We start from the raw sequence: 18,214 nt of genomic DNA, 5'->3' as shown, positions 1-18,214 counted from the left end.
TCAAATAGCCAGGTGCAACTACTTGCCACGTCCTAACTGTGCTCCAGAGGCCACCACATCACCGCCTCGGGCTGCTTTCTGTCTTGGCCGTAGGCAGGGCTGGGTAACCTAGTGCCAGGCCTCTGCGCTGTGGGCTTTGTTTGGAAACCTCTCTTCGGAACAGCACGCCGCAGTGTACAGGGCTGGGGCGGTCTTTCAAGCAGCCCCTGAGCAAACACACCGACCCTTCGCTAACTTTCCCGCTTCTCTGCCGCTCCCATCCATTGCCGCTGGCTTGGCAAAGGGCACCTGCGATCGAGCCATCCTCGCTCTCCTCCGGCAGGAGCGTCTGGCTCCCGGCTCTGCCATTTGCGCCCCTCTACTGAGCGCAAACTTCCTGGGCCGCGCACCTTTCCCTCCCCCGGAGCGCTTCACCTTTGCGCCGCGCGCGAAGCCGCGCCCAGTTTCCCGGCAAGCGGGGCGGGGCCGGCCCCGTGCTCCGGAGCCTGGAAACTTACCCCTGCAGGAGAGACGCGCCCAGGCGACGCGGCCGCGGGACCTGACCCAGCCGCTCCCCCTCCGCCTCGCAGGGGTGGAGACCTGGGGCAGCTCTCGCCCGCGGCGCGGCGGCAAAGCCCGAGCCCGGGGAGCTAGCGCCGGAGTCCGAGGGACTGCGAAGTGGGAGCCAAGCGCAGCCCCGCCCCGCCAGCCAAGCTGAGCAGGAGGGGAGGTGGGGAAAGCGCCTAGGAGCCCCCCCAACATGGCCTCCTCCTCTCCCCCAGGCGGGGCGAGCGGAGGCGCGGATCAGGTGAGCCCGCAGCCTTCTCGCCCCTTGCGCCTCTCCATCGCTCGCGGTCCCCCTTTTCGCTCCCTTCACCGCCTCTCGCTCTCTTCTGGGCTTGCGTCCCGGTGCCCCTGCTCGGAGCGTTGCTGGGGCCGAGGGACTGCCGCACACCTGGCTGGCAGGGCTAGCCGGGGGGCGCCGAGCAGAAGTGGGGCTGTTTGTCCCGGCAGGACGGGGGTAACTCCGAAGTGATCCGCCAAGGGAGGGGTGGTCGGTTGCAGTCGCTGGGGGTGGTTAGCGCAGGTTTGGCGGGAGTGTGCCAAAGGCGCTCTCACCTGCAAATGCAAAGAATCCAGAACGGCCTTAGGGACTGAAAGGTACTGACTGCAGCCTGGGGCTTGGATGCCACTGGATGAAGTGAGGAAAGAACTTGCTGACTGTGTAAGAACTAGTGTTTCTGCTCTAGAATATGAACATTGTAGTAAATGAAATATGGAGGCGCTTGGAAATCCTGGCGTTCTCTTTTGCTTCACGCTTGTTTCTCTTTCACATCCAATGCTGACTGTGCTGTGTTGCATTCCTAACTTGCATGGCGAGTAATGCTGAGAGAGGAAGGTGCTTTTCGATATGTTTGTGGCAGGTTGGTGGTAATAAACAACTGGAAAGTGAGATGGTCTGGAGAGGGTCATTCTCCAAGTGTGGGCTGCACCACTTCAAAATGACTTTTTTCTTGGAGTCTTGCTCTTTATCGAAAGGAGACATGCGCTGACACAGTAAAACTGAGTGCACTGGTGTACGCGTTTTGCAATACCATAAAACTTCTCCTTTGTTGGACTTTACATTCCTAATGAGTTGAGTTCCCCATATGTCAAGCCTATTTTTCGTACAGTATCAAATCATATTTTGCAGTCTTTTTGAACTTGGTTTTTAAATTTAAACCACAAAAATTGAAATATAATTGAAGCCTCTTTTTCTTTTCCCACCCGAAGTATGAAGAAATTAGATGTTCACAGATGCATTTAAAATATATACATATTAAAATAAATTATACCATTCTAAACATCTGTTTTTGAACATAGACTTTTTTTTGTTAAAATATACAGTACACACACCAGTTGGGAATAGAATCCAATAGCACTTATTCCCATTTCAGTTTTAAACTACTAGACTTCACTTCCTCCAAAACTTCTTTTTTTTTCTTTCTCATTTTGGAAAAAATACTGCTGCATATATAGGCAATGCACCTTAGATGTTTCTATATCTTATTTATAATGTGTTCAGGTACATCAGATTAAATTATAAATTATATTCCTGAATATAGATTGGTGCAAATTATGCTTGAAAGAAAGGTAGTCCAAAGATGATGGATCATGCTTGTACCCCTTTTCTAATGGTAGTGCAGAACACACAGTCACTTTTGAAAACATCAGCTACAGCAGTCATATGTTACCATTTATTTACAGTATTAAGTGAATGAGCTACATTTCTGTAAAATAACTCTTTATCAACATATGCTTTTTTTAAAACAAACAAACAAAACAATATTTAGTTTATTTTGTTGCTTTTTTTTAAAACAGTTAAGACAACATGGTTACAGGATGTAAACGTTGTTAATTGGCTGTCTTAGTCTACACTAGAGATACTTTCCATCTGTTGCTAACACCACTGGAGCTCCCCCACTGGTAGTAATGGTGGGAGCAATAGTGTAGATAACATCCTCCATCATGTTATCTAAAACTATACTGACTAGGCCTAGTCAGTGTTTCTCAAATGTGGCCACAGCCATCTGGGCTGTTACGGGGGCGGCACAAAGCAGTGGCCTCTCTCCCTCTTGCCCTGCTCCCCTCTGGAGACACAAATGCTGAAGGTGCAGGCAATTGGTGAATTTCCCACTTTCCTGGAGGTAGAGGAGCAGGCTTTGGCCTCAGGGCTTCGGGCTTCATCCACACAGTGGCAGGCTCTAGTTTCAGGCTCCAGCCCCAGGCTCACAACCTCCACCATCATCCCTGGGCCTCACTGCCTCCCTGTCCACCTTCCTATCCAGGGCTTAATTTGTGCCAGGGTTTGCTGGGGCTGAATAAGTTTGCTTTGAACAGTCATATTAATACATATACAAATATCACTTTTCACAGCAGAAAATTTACCAGCTAGCAAGTCTTAGGGGGGGAAAAAATCACAATCAAAAAAGCAAAAGAAACAACAACCACAAAAAAAATAAGAACATGCAAAGAGCCTTATTTGTGTTTCTATTCTGTTTAGGTCCAGTAAAGAATAGAGACAACTATACATTATTTTTATTACTGAGTCTTAAAAAAACCTTACATAAATAAATTACTATGATTTGGACATGTATATGTGCATATCTATTGTTCCTAAATTTAATTAAGTATTTTAGGAAAAATTGTTAGTATGGACACCAGCAAGAGTTGTTGGCCACACTCTGAGGCCACCCAAAAATTTGTTGTGAGAACCCCTGAGCTAGATAGCATGATCGTTAAAACAGAGGCAGCTGGTCCATACTATTGCTTTCACTGTTGCTACCACTGCTGGAGCTGCCAAAGTGGGAAATTTGAAGACAAATGCTAGTGCAGTCACAGCCTCATGGTGCACAAGTGCATTAGTGACAGTTCTACTTCTCCCTGGAACGCCTTTCCACTCAGCTACCTTACTTCCATGACTGAATGTGAACAGATCTAATTCCTTACACCAAATCTTACTGCTGTATTACTATAATTTTTATATGGCTTGCATATTTTTTCAGAAACATGATAAACTTTTCTTATTCTAACAAATAATGCAAATTTTTTTAGCATCACATCAGCTGAAATTTATCCTTTTGGTCTGATATTTCTCTTAACTGATACAAATGGCGTATTATTTAACTGTTGTTTCTCTCCTATGCTTAGGAGAGACACTTTCATTTTAAATACTGGATATTTTATGTATTATACACTGATTAGCTGAACAAAAAGTTTCTATTGGGAGGGGGGAGGGGGTAAGGAGACGGAAAAAAGTATGATAAATGTAAAATTTTGGTAACATGCCCAGAACTTCTGAAGCCTTTTTCTACTAAAACCGAAACTGTAAGATTATCCACCTTGGATTAATTATAACTTTATCCTCTATTCCTTTTTCTTCAAAAATATAATCTTTAAGCTATCCTGGTTTTCAACAACATTTTGCTAATACTTAAAATAGTTAGCATCAGGTCTTCAGATTGCATTATCTATTTCCTTTTAGGATATAGTGTAGAGGGAGCCTCATATTTTTCTTTTTTTTAAAATGTTGATTTATTTTTAAATCAATATGAAATGATAATTTTTTAGCCTGTGAAGACCAATGGGGTAAAACTAAAGCTCCAATCCTACAATCAGATCCAATAGGCCCCAATTCAGTAAGGTATTTATGCATGGGCTGAACTTTAATCGTGGGGGCTACTTGCATGCTTAATGATAGGCATGTACTTTGCTGAATCAGTCGCAGTGCACTAAACCCTTTCAAGACAGTGGATCTAATTACATGTTCAGTGTCTAATGTAGTAATACTTAAAGTTCCAAATGACTGTCTGAAGGATATATGGACACAACTAATGTTTCAGGTAATTCTCAAGTGGGCAGCTTCAAAACTTTATAATATTGAAATGGTTGTGACTCAAGCTACCTTTGAGGAAAATGTTTATTTTTGGGGAACTGCTGAGCACTGGGGCTTCAAAGGACCTAGGTGTCTGAGGCCAATCTATGCTAAATCCGGCATAGGTTACCATCATTCAGAACTGCTCTAAGCCGGGTAATCTGGCTTTGATTTCACACCCACAAGTTCTTCTAAAGCCTCTGTATTTAGGGATTGATCCAAAGTCCACTGACATCATTGAGGGAATATATCCTCTGCAGTGAAACACCTGCAGCTGGCCTATGTCAGCTGACTCGGGCTCCAGGACCTTCTCCCTTTGCCCGGAACCAGAGCCTGAGCTCCAGCCTGAGCCCGGACCTCTACGCTGCAATTTTATAGCCTTGCAACCTGCGCTCCATGAGTCCGAATTTATTATACCCTATGAGTTTTTCCCACTGACTTCAGTGGGCTTTGAATCAGGCTCTTAACTGAAAATATTCTGCTTTCTTTCAAGAAGTTGGGGGTCTCCAGGTCTGAATGTCTTCCATGTTTATGATGGCTGATCTCAAAAAAAGAGGCATGTTTTGAACAAGAGTTGGTCTTTTTAGTGGACTACTGAAAGATTTTTTTTGTTTTTTGGACACAAACTGCAGTCCAGCCTCCTAAATTCACTCTCTCTACTGAGAGTGCTCGACTCAGACCTTCTTGATTTCAGAACAACCTTGCATCACCCACACACCTCAAAATACCTGTTTGGTTTTAGGGTTGAAACTTTGACCTAGCACTGTTTCGCTTTAGGTTTTAGGGACAACCTTCCATGCTAAAGAATGGACACGACAAAACTGGAAAGCTATAGGTTAGTTTGGCCTGTCATTTGTTTGCTGAGATGAGTCTGGCCTTCAAACAAAAACAGAAGACTGATATATTCTTCAGATGTTCAAAACAGTTTGAGATGCAAGTACAGTATTTGTTTTCTCTTTTTCTCCATCCCATAGAATATTTTTGCATGGGGGAAACAGTTACTCAATTTTTACACTCCTTTACTTGCATCATAAGACATCTTAGGTTTTGAACATGATCAATAGCACATGTTGGCTTTTTCCACTCTCCAAAATATCATTGATGCCAGTCAGGCCCAGACTGTATAAGAGCCATCCTCACATGAATGTGCTGGACTTGTTGGTCCATGGAGCACAAAAGTCAGTCTCTCTCCTTCATGTAATGAAACTGGGCTGGCTTAGGAGCAAAATGGCAGATATTTATCTAACAGTAGTTTAGGGCAGGGTTGGTCTGAGTAATCAAAACTTAATTCCTCCCTCCCCCATCTCCTCCTATATTCAAGAATATCATGTTTGGGCTGTGGTGAAGTTCAAGGAGCAGAGTACATTGTTTGCTTACAGAAGCACTGTCCATCCTGTGCAGAGGATTTTGGCACTACTGCAATTAATTTTGTTTTGGATGATGGGGAGGAGAGAGAAAAAATTATTCTGACTTTGTAAACAGGTAGAAGGAAAAAAGTGTAGGTTAACTTTTGGACACAATACCCTTAGTGTCCTCTTTTAAATTATAGCCTCAGAGTACAATAAAACAGTAAATACCTAAATCAAAAGTGAGTCAATTGCTATTTCACTCTATGAATCAAAGAAGCAGATCAACTTCTGGGGGAGACTCACTGAATTACAGCATATAGTAAGTAATCATGTGGCACTATGGGGAAATGTTAATTAACTTGACAAAACCAGAAACAATAGTAATGATTTATCATTAACTTTATATATCCCTAGAGCTTCTTCCTGAGTAAATTTGAGAATTTGTTCAGAACTTAAAATTACTTATTCTTTATCTGCCAAACAAGCAAGTGGTTTCATGTTTTTCTCTATAGGAGAGCTTACTGAGGCTGTTAGAAACAGGAAAAGTTGGGCATGGCTCTAATTTCTCTTTTTCATTTTTTTTTTAAATTAATCATGCGCTTTGTGCGAGAGAGATCTCCTGTTTCCTCTCTCCATATGACTATTTCGCTCATGAGGGTATAAGTTTACCTTAGGATAGCATAGGTATGGTGGTCCTCTGTTTGTCTACTCATATGGCCCCTGCTGGTGTAATATCAGAGCACTTCACAAACACTGAGGTAGGGATACGGCTGCCCTTCTCACAACAAAAGTAGTTGGCTAAATGAGGTCAGAGATAGTGTGCCTTAATAACTAGGGTGTTCAATATATCAGCCACCAACATCACACAGCTACCAATTCCTCAAAAGTATTCGGGGATTTAATCCTTCACTGTTTATTGAAAAAACTGTCTTGTTTTAAATAGGAGAGCCTTTCCAAGGTTGATCCTCATTGTCCTTTCCAGTGCAGCAGACGGAAGCTCCTTCTTCTGTATTGGCTATAGGGAAGAGAAAATGGTGTAGCATATAGGCACAAACCTTGAGAAAAGTGGGTTTGGGTTGCCCCAGTTTCTTTAATAAACAATGGTAGTCCAGTCTTGCAAGTCTCCGAAAGGAGAGCAAGAAGGCCAGGTAAGCCCCTTTGAGCTACTTTCCTAACTGAGTGAGAAATAGGAGGCCTGGCTGTCAGTCTTCCAGGGCAAGGCATTCTCAGGGTGCCAACCTCAAGACCTAATAAACACATGACAGGAAAAAGTCCAGTATGTTTCTAAACCTGGACTTACCCTCCCTGTGTCTCTTTCCTTGTTTGCCAGTGATGTCCTAATACTTCTGTGATAAAACAAAACCCCCATTTTACAGATGGGGAATTGAGACAAAGAGAGATTGAAACTCCAGTCCTTTGCTCATGTGTATAAAGTTAAGCAGGTGTATGTTTGCAGAATCAGAGCCTATGCGGCTTGCCCAACATATCTGTGGCAGGATTGGGAATTGAACATTTCTGAGTCCCAGTCCAGTGCCTCAACCACAAGACCATCTATTCTCTTGTGCATTAGGTCACTTGAGTCTTTCACCATCCAGTCTGATGTTAACTAATGTTGTTAATAAACTTTTCCATCTTTCTGTCCACTGTCTTCCAGACAGTTAATAAATGTTGAACTGTACTGGTCTTTGGGACACCTCACTGTTCCTTCTTTCTTAGCTGAGAATTATCCATTTATTCCTCCTTTTCTCCACCGCTCCATTTGCTAACTAGCTTTTAATTCAGTAATTTACCCCTTATTCTTGAGGTTTTTACCAATTTTCTTTAATATCCTCTTGCTAAGGGCTTGATTGAAAAAGTGTAAATTATAGCCACTGATTCATTCTTCTGTTCAAGGAATGTGATTTCCTTCTGGCAGCCCCTTCTGCTTATCCAGCTAGCAGCCTGTAATCAGGGGAACATCAATTATCCAACCCCTCAATTTCCCTAAAGTTTTGTGTGTTTCCTGCCATCTTCATAAAATTGTTTGGATTCTGCTGTTTGTCGTAATGACTGCTCCGTTTGGGGTTGGTTCTTCAAGCACTTATACGCACAACTTTACTCGGGTGAATAAAGTTATGTATATGTGTCTAACAAATTCCACAGGTTTTAAAGTCCGACACCATTGTGATCACCTAGTCTGACCTCCTTTTGCAGGATGAGGCAGGTTTGGGACCTTTGTTTCCACTGTGATGGTTATTTTTGTTTGTTACTCTTACAGCTTCTTGGAGTAGTTAAAAATCCAGGTGTTAGAGCTTACAGGATAAACATTTGAAAGTAGTAGGGTAAATATTGTGCTCTTTGAAGGTTAATGTAGTTTTCAGATCTTCATTAACTTTCTGTTTGGAGATTCCAGGGGAAGTGATTTTTGAGAAACAGTTAACCGATGACTGGTAAATTGATTTTTGGTGGTGGGCTTTTTTTTTTTTTAATGTTTACCAAAAATAGTAAAATGTGCTTTACAAAGTTTGATTTTTATTACATAGAAAAGTCTGATTAAACATTTGAGTGTCTTTTTAATATTGTGAGTGTCCATAAGTTTATAGGAAAGTGATTTTTTCAACTTCTAATTTTGTCAAATACCATTATAATGACATGGTTATTATACTATAAGGAACAGATAAATATATTTAGTCAACTGCTCTAACTAGTTGAACTGTGGATCAAACTAGTTAAAAAGAAAAAGTCCATAGATGAATACATGTACAAGCTATCATTCAGAATACTTTCCTTGTATGGCCTGTATTGATTTTAATGGATGTCTTCATTGCAAAGCTTCATTGTGATCTTATTATTGGTGTAGGTGAAAAGGGAAAGGTTGTTAACATTCCTTCTGCCCCTCTACATCATCATCAGTAGACTTTTTTTTTTTCTTTTCCTGTGGATATTATTCCTTTGGTATTTTGCATATTTTGGTTTTGGTGAAACTTTTTGCTTGTTTGAAGATGCCTCTCTCCAATAATTTGTAAATAATAGAATAATAAGTATCTTTAGCTTTTGATTAAATTATTAACTACAAATCAAGGTAACTGCCATTGCTGCTTGTTGCAACATGTTCATGTTCTGTTAGACAATGCATTTTAAAATTTTACTCACTCATCTAGGAATTACTACAAGAAGTCATAACGGAGGAGCCACCCGGCCAAATTTCAGTGAACAGTGTTCCGACCTGGTGCACCAGGTTGCAACGCTACTCACATCGGGGTCCAGGGCAAATTGACCCTTTTCCCCCACCCTCTGCCAATGGTATACATGGCTGAGGGGGGTGTAACATGCGTGTGGCTGAGGGAGGCACTGCACGTGGGCACAGGAATCCACCTGTGTAGATCCTGATGCAGAATATAGCTCTTAAGGACTTGAGCAGGGCCTCAACCTAGCAGCTAGCTCTGTGCAGTCTTAGGGGGGTCTATCCATTAGCAGGCCAGGTGTCTAGGTGGCCTAATTTTGAGATGTGCCAGGCACCTAGCAGCTCCCATTGAAGTCACCTAATTCCTAAATCGAGGAAATAATCATACTACAAATAATTAAAAATAGAACTACTTCTTTGGATATGATTTGGAAGTCTGAGAGTCAGCATGCAGCATTAACTGAGAAGTAATAATGACAAATAGAAGAAAAATAAAATAACCTAATGTTGAGAGATAAGCAGTGAGACACAAACAGTGAAAGGCTTGAAAAAAAGAAAAAAAGACTGACCTAAAAAACCCTTGCATTTTAAAAAAAGAATTACTTTTTATATTGTGAGAGGGTCAGTTATAATAAAATTAACTAGAAGCTTACTGGTCTATATAATCATTTTATACCTGCACTTCTCAGAAAGTTCAAAGCACTCCCCACAACACCCAAAGGCATGCAGTTATCCCGTAAAATTGCACACTTTGTCATGTTTGATTAGTTACATGAATTATTCAAGGACTTTTTGTGCTAATTATGCAAGGTTTTTCAGACTCTCTGTTTTTGGCGGCAGCACTCTTCAGTCAAAAACTGTTTCCACCAGAACACCACGCGCACAAAATCTGAATTCAAAAATTTTCACATAACACAAGGGGACAGTCTTTGCCAAGGGGGGAGATCCTATTGAAGTCAGTGGCAAAACTCCCAGTGACATTAGTAGGAGGATTTCGCCCAAGGTCTTTAGAATGTTGGAGAATCCAGGTTGCTACCGAGCCAGGAAGGACTAATGATATTTACTTTTCCTGTATATTTAGTGAATTTGTATGCTGACAAATTAAATATCTAATTAAGAGGGGTACATATCCCCATGTCAGACTTCTGTGTGCTCTTGCCATTTCCATCTTTGTCCATTCTGTCTCAAGTCTGTTCTCTTATTGCTGCTGCTTCTAAGGGCTTGTCTATGTAGGAGATTTTTCCAGGTATACTGGCTTAATTATACTGTTATAATTTTCCTATGCAGACACTCTTACTCTGGAATAAGAGTAGCTTTTTTCAGCTTAATTTAAACTGCTTCTAGAGTGATATAAGTTAAATTTGAAGAGGCCTTGTCTACACTATATAGTTTTTGTTGACAAAAGTCAGCTTTTGTTGACAAAGTAGTCAAAGTGTACACACTACAATGCTCCTTCCGCCAACAAAATAAAACCACTTCAACAAGGGGTGTAGAGCTTTTGTAGCAAAGTTACATCAACAAAATGTCAGTGTAGTCACTGCACTGGGTTATTTCATTGTAAATGGCCTCCAGGAGGTGTCCCACAATGCCCATGCTGACTGCTCTGGTCAGCAGTTTGAATTGCCCTGTATACAGGCATCTGCACCTCCCCTTTTAAAGGCCTGAGAATTTTGCTGGGTGTGGAGATCTCACATCGCATCTTCCCAGCTGACCATGGCTCATTCATGCAGCAAACGTTCTCCAGTTGAAGCACACCTAAGTTGTTGGATCTGCTAGCTCTGTGGAGAGAGGAGGCTGTGCAGTCCCCACTCTGCTCCAGCCATAGCAACTTTGATACCTACGATCTCTTGTGGCACATTGGAGAAGAGCTATGAACATTATATGCATCAGTGCCATGTGAAGATAAAGGAGTTGAGGCAGGAGTACCAGAAAGCAAGGGAATCAAGCTGTCACTCTGGTGCTGCGCCAAAGACCTGCCACTTATATAAGGAGCTGGACGTCCTACTCTGCGGTGACCCCACTTCCACCACCAAGAGTCCTGTAGAAACCTTGGGGGGCTGGAGACAGTGAACTGAGTCTCAAGGATGAGGAGGTCAAGTTGGAGGACGAGATGGGACAGGCGACGGGTTGTCCAGTGCCATGGCAATCCAGGACCTCTTCTCAATCCAGGAGGGTTCAAGCTAGTTCCAGCACTCCATCTCTAGAGCGTGTGGTGCAGGAGAAGGGAGCTCTGGTAAATGATCTTTTTGAGTTGATGCTGCTCTGTTATATGACGTAGTCATCTTTTGCTTTGTTATATGCTAGAAATGGGTAAAGGGATAGAAATGTGCAAGAGAAGCTGCATCTGCATATGCTTCACATTCCCCTGTACAGCTATGGAGTGGGACAGAATAGTGTGTTAATGCACACGGGAATCCTCCAGAGAGATCTCTAGGAAACTTTCCTGGAGGTACTCGCCAATCCTCTGCTGAAGGTCCCTTGGCAGAACTGCTTTGTTCCTTTCCCCATTGTAAGATATTTTTCCTTGCCAATCAGCAGTCACTTGTGCAGGGACCAAAGCAGCACACAGCTGAGCAGCAAAGGGACCCAGTCTGAAACTGCATGCATGTAGGAGATGCATTCTTGCTTACTCTTAGGAGTGAGATATCAGGTTCAATGACCCCCACCTGTGGAGAATGGTGGCAGAATTTACAATTTTGTCCTGTGTTGCTTGCAGCTATCCCCTTAAAGAAGTGCCTAGACTCTTTGCCCCATTTTGAGTCCCCCCCGCACCCCCCAGGATGAACTCATCATGTTTAGGGCATTCACAGAGCTGTGTGCTGGCCAAGGGACAGTAAGAAACTGATTTGTATTTTAAAAGAGGTGTATTTTACTATCGTGAATCAATGCTGTGAGTGCACTAACAATCACGCTTCTGTTTGTTTCTTGTGCTTCAGCAGATGCAGCCTTCAGGGAAACCCCCTACACACTGGTGGAGAACCTCCGCCAGATAAGAAAGCAACCAGGGAGGACATGTTCCAATCCTCAGATGCAGAAAAACAAGAATATAGGGCGTGGGGAGAGACTGTAAATGAAAATCATAAAATAGGCAGGACAGAAAGGAGAGCAAGGAGGGTATTTTAATGGGCTGGGATCAGATGGTAAAAGTGAAGGAAGAACAAACAGAGAAGTTGAAGTCCCTAGTTGCGCTGTAGGCAGAATACATGAGTGCTGGCTCCCTGTCCCCCATAGCTGATGCAGAGCTGCTTGGCAAGCCCTCCCCAATTGCCCCCCACACATTCCTTGCATCTTCCCAGCCCGTCTCAGTACCCCATTCACTCCACCCCTTTGGATAGCTTCCACAATGATAGCTGAAGTTACACAACACTATGAGAGCCTACATCAGGACACTCCCCTTCACTGTTCTCTCCCTTTCCACCAAGTGTTTTCTGTGTGTTGTTAATTGGTATTTAATAAAAACATACTCTCTGAAAGATAATCTTTATTTGTCTCTTACACCTGGTGGTTGCTGCTGGACTTAATGCACAGTGGCAACTGGAACATTTGCAGACTACAAATCACAGTCGGAAAGCTATCATCAAAATGTTCATGCATGGTGGCAAGTTGTTAAAGCATGGCAGAATGCTGTATAGAAAGACACATTACTGGGGCTCATTGTCAAAATGATGCTTCAAAGCCTCCCTGATTTGAATAGCCCCCCATTGTGCCCCTCTAATAGCCCTATATCTACTTGCTCAAAATCAGCTGCCAGGCAATCTGCTTCCACACTCCACCCCTGGGGAAAGTTTTCACCCTTAGTCTCTCAAATATTATGCAGCATACAGCAGGCGGCTATGACCATGGGAATATTTTTCTCATTTATGTCTAACCTGCCATAAAGGCAATGCCAGTGAGCTTTTAATCTGCCCTACGCACATTCAGTGGTCAATCTGCACCTGCTTAACCAGTTATAGAAGTGCTGTTTGGGTTTTTTGTGTAAGGCTTCGTGAGCCGTAGGAGTAAGGGGTACACTGGGTCTCCTGGGATCACTGTGGGAATTTCAACATCTCCCATGGGACCTTTTGGTCTGGAAAAAGTCACTGCTTGCAGTTTTCTGTACAGGCCAGTGTTCCTGAGGATGCATGTGTCATGCACCTTTCCTGACCACCCCACGTTGAAGTCAGTGAAAAGACCATGATAATACTCAAGCAATGAGTCAAAGCTATAAGTCAAAACTTAATACAAGTCAGGTGGCTTCCTGGATGGAGAACTAATAGCTCTGGACACCTGTAATTTTGTCATCTGCTTATTTTTTGTGTCAATTCAGTAATGCACACTATAGATTAGTTTGGCAATTTAGCAAAATAAGCAGATTGTTTTCTGCATGAGGGACATTAGTGTCTGAAAAAGAATTTCCTAACTTATCTCCAGTGTGAATGAATTACTTGAATGTTTTATTTATTTGCTTTCCTATTATATAAGATTATAAAACTCCTTTGTTCATGTTTTTATGGCGGTTGTTGCTGATGTAAGTACATCAAGTGCAGATACTCTATTCACTCAGAGCATTGATCAGGTTTTTTTTGTCATAGTAAAATCATGTTCAGTACTTAATCTTTTTGGAATCTACATTTCCTGATTACCAAACTTTAAGAACTCCGAGAAACACTGCTAAATTTATATTTGTATGTGCAATGCAGCAGCAGATTTAGCTTTCACTTGAATAAATGTTCCTGTGTTAGTAGTCTACAGAAATCCAATATAATATAATGGGATGGAACAGCTCAGATATAGTGAAAAATTTTATTTATAAGACCTTACAGTGTTTAAAAAATAACTACATTACTGACACTTCAAGCTACTGTATGCTATATTGTCTTTTGCAATGGTTGAATTAAAATGCAGTTGTATTAGTGTGACTGTATGTGTGTGAGAGAGTATAAAATTGAATTGATGCCTGTTTCGCAGTCTTTATTCAGTGTCATATTTGCTGACCTTAGTCGCTACTTTTTTTCTTCATGTTAGTATAGCAGATTCAATGCAGTTAAGATAACAAACTGGTTCCTGTCATGCATCAACAGAATTGGAAATTGTCCAACTTTTTTGTTAAGAGGTGTTGAGCACTCACAGCTCCCTCTTAGTACAGTTGGAGTTGGAAGATACTTGGCTTGGTTTGCAAATTGGACAATAAATTTCTATTGCAGAATTTTAATTTTGGTGATGTATTGACCAGAAATAATCCAGTTTTTCCAGATTCCAGGTAAAATTTGCAGGGCTGGCATTTAGTGTAAAAAAAAAAAAAAAAGAATGAGTCATTGAGACACAAATATGAAACTCCCACTGTGCCATTTTTAAAGTAATTTTTTTAAGAGTCGAACCTCAAAGCATAGTAAATAATAATAGCCCCATAAATACTAGGTCTGAACTGCCATGGAAATATTTACCCCTGTGCACCAACATGCAGAATCTGTTATGGGCTGGCTGGACCCTTTAAAGGGAGTCAGCCCAAACTACCTGTGACTGGCTTCTTTCAGGAGAATGAGTCCATCTGTAAGTAATTAACTAAGCGACTGGTTGGCAGCTAACTGGCTAATGAGCCTCTGCACCTGATAAAAAGGCTACCAGAACTCAGTGAAGGAAAGTTGCTCCTAGAGAGAGGATGCTCCTAAGAAGAGGAGCTCCCAGAGAATAGAGCAAGAGAACTCCCAGGTAGCAAAGTGGCCTGTGGTACCTGAAGAGCTGCCATCCACAGGAAAGCCCTACAGGGGCCCTGGATCCAGGAAGGAATCTAGGTTGAGAGTACTTCGAGGTAAAGGGCTTGGATGTGGGTCTGCTGGATTTGGGAGGGACTGATTAAACTCGGACAGAGTCTGTCTCCCTCCTAGAAAACCTAGGTGGGTCTTTCTTGTGTGTGTCAGACTTTCCATTAATAACAGAGACTGTCAAAAGAGAAGGGACATTGTTCAAGACATAAAAGCCTTGCTAAATGTAACAACCCAATTAAATGACGGCAGGGCATGCTAGCAATTCCGCACAGGGGCGGCATGGGAATGGTATGTGTCTTTGACAGTGCCCTCCAGGCAGGTAATAAAATAAACAAGAGTGGGGACAAAAGAGTGCAGAATCTAGTAAGGCCTTTGTAAGAGTGGATTGGCCAAACCATGTATCCTTATAATCTGAAAATATACTGTAGTTGGGACAAAACCTCTGCTTCTCATGTGTGGTAGAAATACCTTTCCCGTGATGGAAAGGTATTGGAATTAAAATGCAACTTGTGGATTGAATGCAGAGGTGGACCCTAAATATTAAGCAAATATCTAGACACCGTATTTATTACTGTGAGTAATCCTATTTGAGGTGATGGTCCTACTCACAAAACAAATATTTCTGTTATGGTTGTGCCAAGGGGCTCCAACCAAGATCAGTGACACATTGTGCTAGGCACTGTACAGAGTAAAGCCAGTCCCTGTCCTTTAGAGCTTACAGCTGGACAAGACAGGGTGGTAGGAGGGCATATAACATACTAGCTGAGTGAATGCCATGGCATGTTTGTTCCATGATTTAAAAAAAAAGTTGGGTGAGTTTGGTTGGTGAGGGGGGATAGCTGAACTGAGACAAAGGAAAGTAGAAGGGCTATCACAGGGAGAGGAGATTAAGGATATGTCTATACTGTGAGCTGTAGGTATAAATTCCAGCTTGAGGAAACACCTGCACTAATGTGGTATAAACAATGTAGCTGCAGCAGCATGGGTGGCAGGAGAGCTTGCTGCCAGAGTAGGTACTCGGCCAAAACACTATGCACTTGCGGTGGCTAGCCCCTTGTACTGCTGCAGCTACCCCCTATTTTTAGCATAGCTATGTCTCCTTGACCTGGAATTCACAACTCCAGCTTGATGTGTAGACATAGGCATAAGGGGACAGGAGGGGTGAAAGGGATGTAAGGATAGGAGTGTGGGGGGCAGGTGGAATGAAAGGGAATGTGGGAGAGGGTTGGAACAGACAGCCAGTCAGCGCGGGAGAGAATGGCCAGAGTAAAAGCTCCAGAAAGAAGTCAGTCACTGATAACATTATCAGTGTCCGCTGCTGCAGCTGTTCGTCTCTCCTCCTGCTGGCATGACCGCCTGTCTGACTCCTCCCAGGAAGTTCTTCTTTATCCAGAGCTCATGTGGCAGGAGGAGGCCACATGGAGCCTGGTGTCTAGTGGATGGTTTCCTCCTGCATGGTTCTGGATGTGATACATTCTAGGGAGGAGAGGGGTAATCTCTCTGACTCTGTCTATCTAGGGTAATCTCCCTATTCCACATGTGTCAGCTGTATCTGGTGCAGCTGCATGTTTCTACTGCTGCTGGCTATTAGTTCCTGTCTGGCTCCATGTGTTCAGTAGTGTTTTCACAGATTCAAATAATAAATACTATTTTCTTCATGGTTACATGGAAGATTTAATGTTAAGAATTTACGTTCTTATGAAATGGCCTAATGTTAGTGCTCTTTGCTAAGTATAAACATATGGTGTCCTTTTCTTAAATCAATTAGAGATTTGCTTTGTAAAGAAAACCTAGAATGTTTTTTAATTTGGAATTTTTACTATGCAATTTTAAAATGCTTCTGGCTCAGGTAATTTTATAATCTTGGCTTCTGTGATTATCTGGGTTTGAATTATTCTGGGCCAATGAGTAGTGAAACAATAACCATGAGATTAGAAAGCTCAACATTGCTTTTTAAAAGTAACTTTTATATTTACTTTGTTAATGTACTAAACAAGGGCCTGATCTGAAGCCTACTGAAGTTAATGGAAGTCTTACGTTCTAGGTAAGTCTTACGTTCTAGACACCACCAGGTCTTGGCTGCAATTTTGGAGTGACAAGCTATGATGATGACCATTACCTTCAGTTGGCTTCAATCAGGCCCCTGTTTCTTTTGTGTAAGAGTCATAAGAACAGCCATACTGGGTCAGACCAAAGATCCATCTAGCCCAATGTCCTGTTTTCTTACGGTGGCCAATGCCAGTTGTCCCAGAGGGAATGAACAGAACAGGTAATCAAGTGATCCATCCCCTGTTGCCCATTCCCAGCTTCTGGCAAACAGACGATAGGGACACCATCCTTGCCCATCCTGGCTAACAGCCACTGATGGACCTATCCTCCATGAACTTATCTAGTTCTTTTTTGAACCCTGTTATAGTCTTGGCCTTCACAACATCCTCTGGCAAAGAGTTCCACAGACTGACTGTGCGTTGTGTGAAAAAATACTTCCTTTTGTTTGTTTTAAATCTTCTGTCAATTTCATTTGATGACCCCTAGTTCTTGTGTTATGAGGAGTAAATAACACTTCCTTATCTACTTTCTCCACACCAGTCATGATAGTATAGACCTCTATCATATCCTCCCTTAGTCGTCTCTTTTCCATGCTGAAAAGTCCCAGTCTTATTAATAACTCCTCAGATGGAAGCCATTTCATACCCCTACTCACTTTTGTTGCCCTTTTCTCAACTTTTTCCAATTCCAATATATCTTTTTTGAGATGGGGCAACCGCATCCGCACACCGTACTCAAGATGTGGGCATACTATGGATTTATACAGAGGCAAAATGATATGTTCGGTCTTATTATCTATCCCTTTTTTAATAATTCCCAACATTCTGCTAGCTTTTTTTGACTGCCACTGCACATTGGGTGGATGTTTTCAGAGAATGATACACAATGACTCCAAGATCTTTCTTGAGTGGTAACAGCTAATTTAGACCCCCATCACTAGTCTGTGGGGGTGGGAGTAGAGCTTATGTCTGCGAGGTGCAGGATAGCCAACACCTCCATGCCACTACCCAGCAGCCATGTTAGGGCCAAATGCATTACCATTGACCCTGTGGAGAGAAGTAACACAGGAAGTCCCACTGTGGAAGGCTGGACTGACAGCTTCCCTGGCCACTGATTGGTTCAGGAACCCTGTTTAAGTGCAGAAGGAGCTCCAGGAAATTTCTATGCAATGAGGTGGACTCCCCCGCCAGCCGTAGTGATGCCTGCAAATTGCCTCACCATTGGATTCCTGACCCTGGCTTAGAACCTTGGCTTATGCCCTTGAACTTCAACTCTGATCCAAACACCTGTCTTGGCTTTTGAGCCTGGCTTCAATACTTAGGACTCCAACTCCATCTTTTGACCCCAGACTCCGTTCCTGCCTCCTGGCAGGACCCTGACCTTGGTCCTGATCTCAGGCTATGTACCATTAAACTCCTATCCCAGTTCTGACCCCTGACCTAGGCCCCTGAACGCTGATGACAGCCCTGACCACTAGGACTGATGACCAAAGCCCTGGTTGTGATACATTTGGTAA

The 18,214-nt window shown here is 42.7% G+C and overlaps 1 protein-coding gene across 4 annotated transcripts in view; it reads left to right on the top strand.

The window, feature by feature from the left end:
* The first annotated feature begins 513 nt into the window (after positions 1-513).
* ANK3 (ankyrin 3) overlaps positions 514-18,214 on the top strand; it is a 557,055-nt gene continuing 539,354 nt past the window's right edge. For 2 of the 4 annotated variants that reach the window (XM_073353398.2, XM_073353395.2), the window contains exon 1: positions 514-787. In XM_073353398.2, coding sequence (XP_073209499.2) covers positions 740-787 — 48 coding nt within the window. In that variant the 5' untranslated portion in view covers positions 514-739. The remainder of the gene's footprint in view (positions 788-18,214) is intronic. The other 2 variants (XM_073353406.2, XM_073353403.2) reach the window with 1 other exon arrangement.

The sequence above is a fragment of the Lepidochelys kempii genome, chromosome 7 (assembly GCF_965140285.1).
Source record: "Lepidochelys kempii isolate rLepKem1 chromosome 7, rLepKem1.hap1, whole genome shotgun sequence".
Classification (NCBI taxonomy): Eukaryota; Metazoa; Chordata; order Testudines; family Cheloniidae; genus Lepidochelys; species Lepidochelys kempii.
This window is presented reverse-complemented; position numbering and strand designations above follow the sequence as displayed.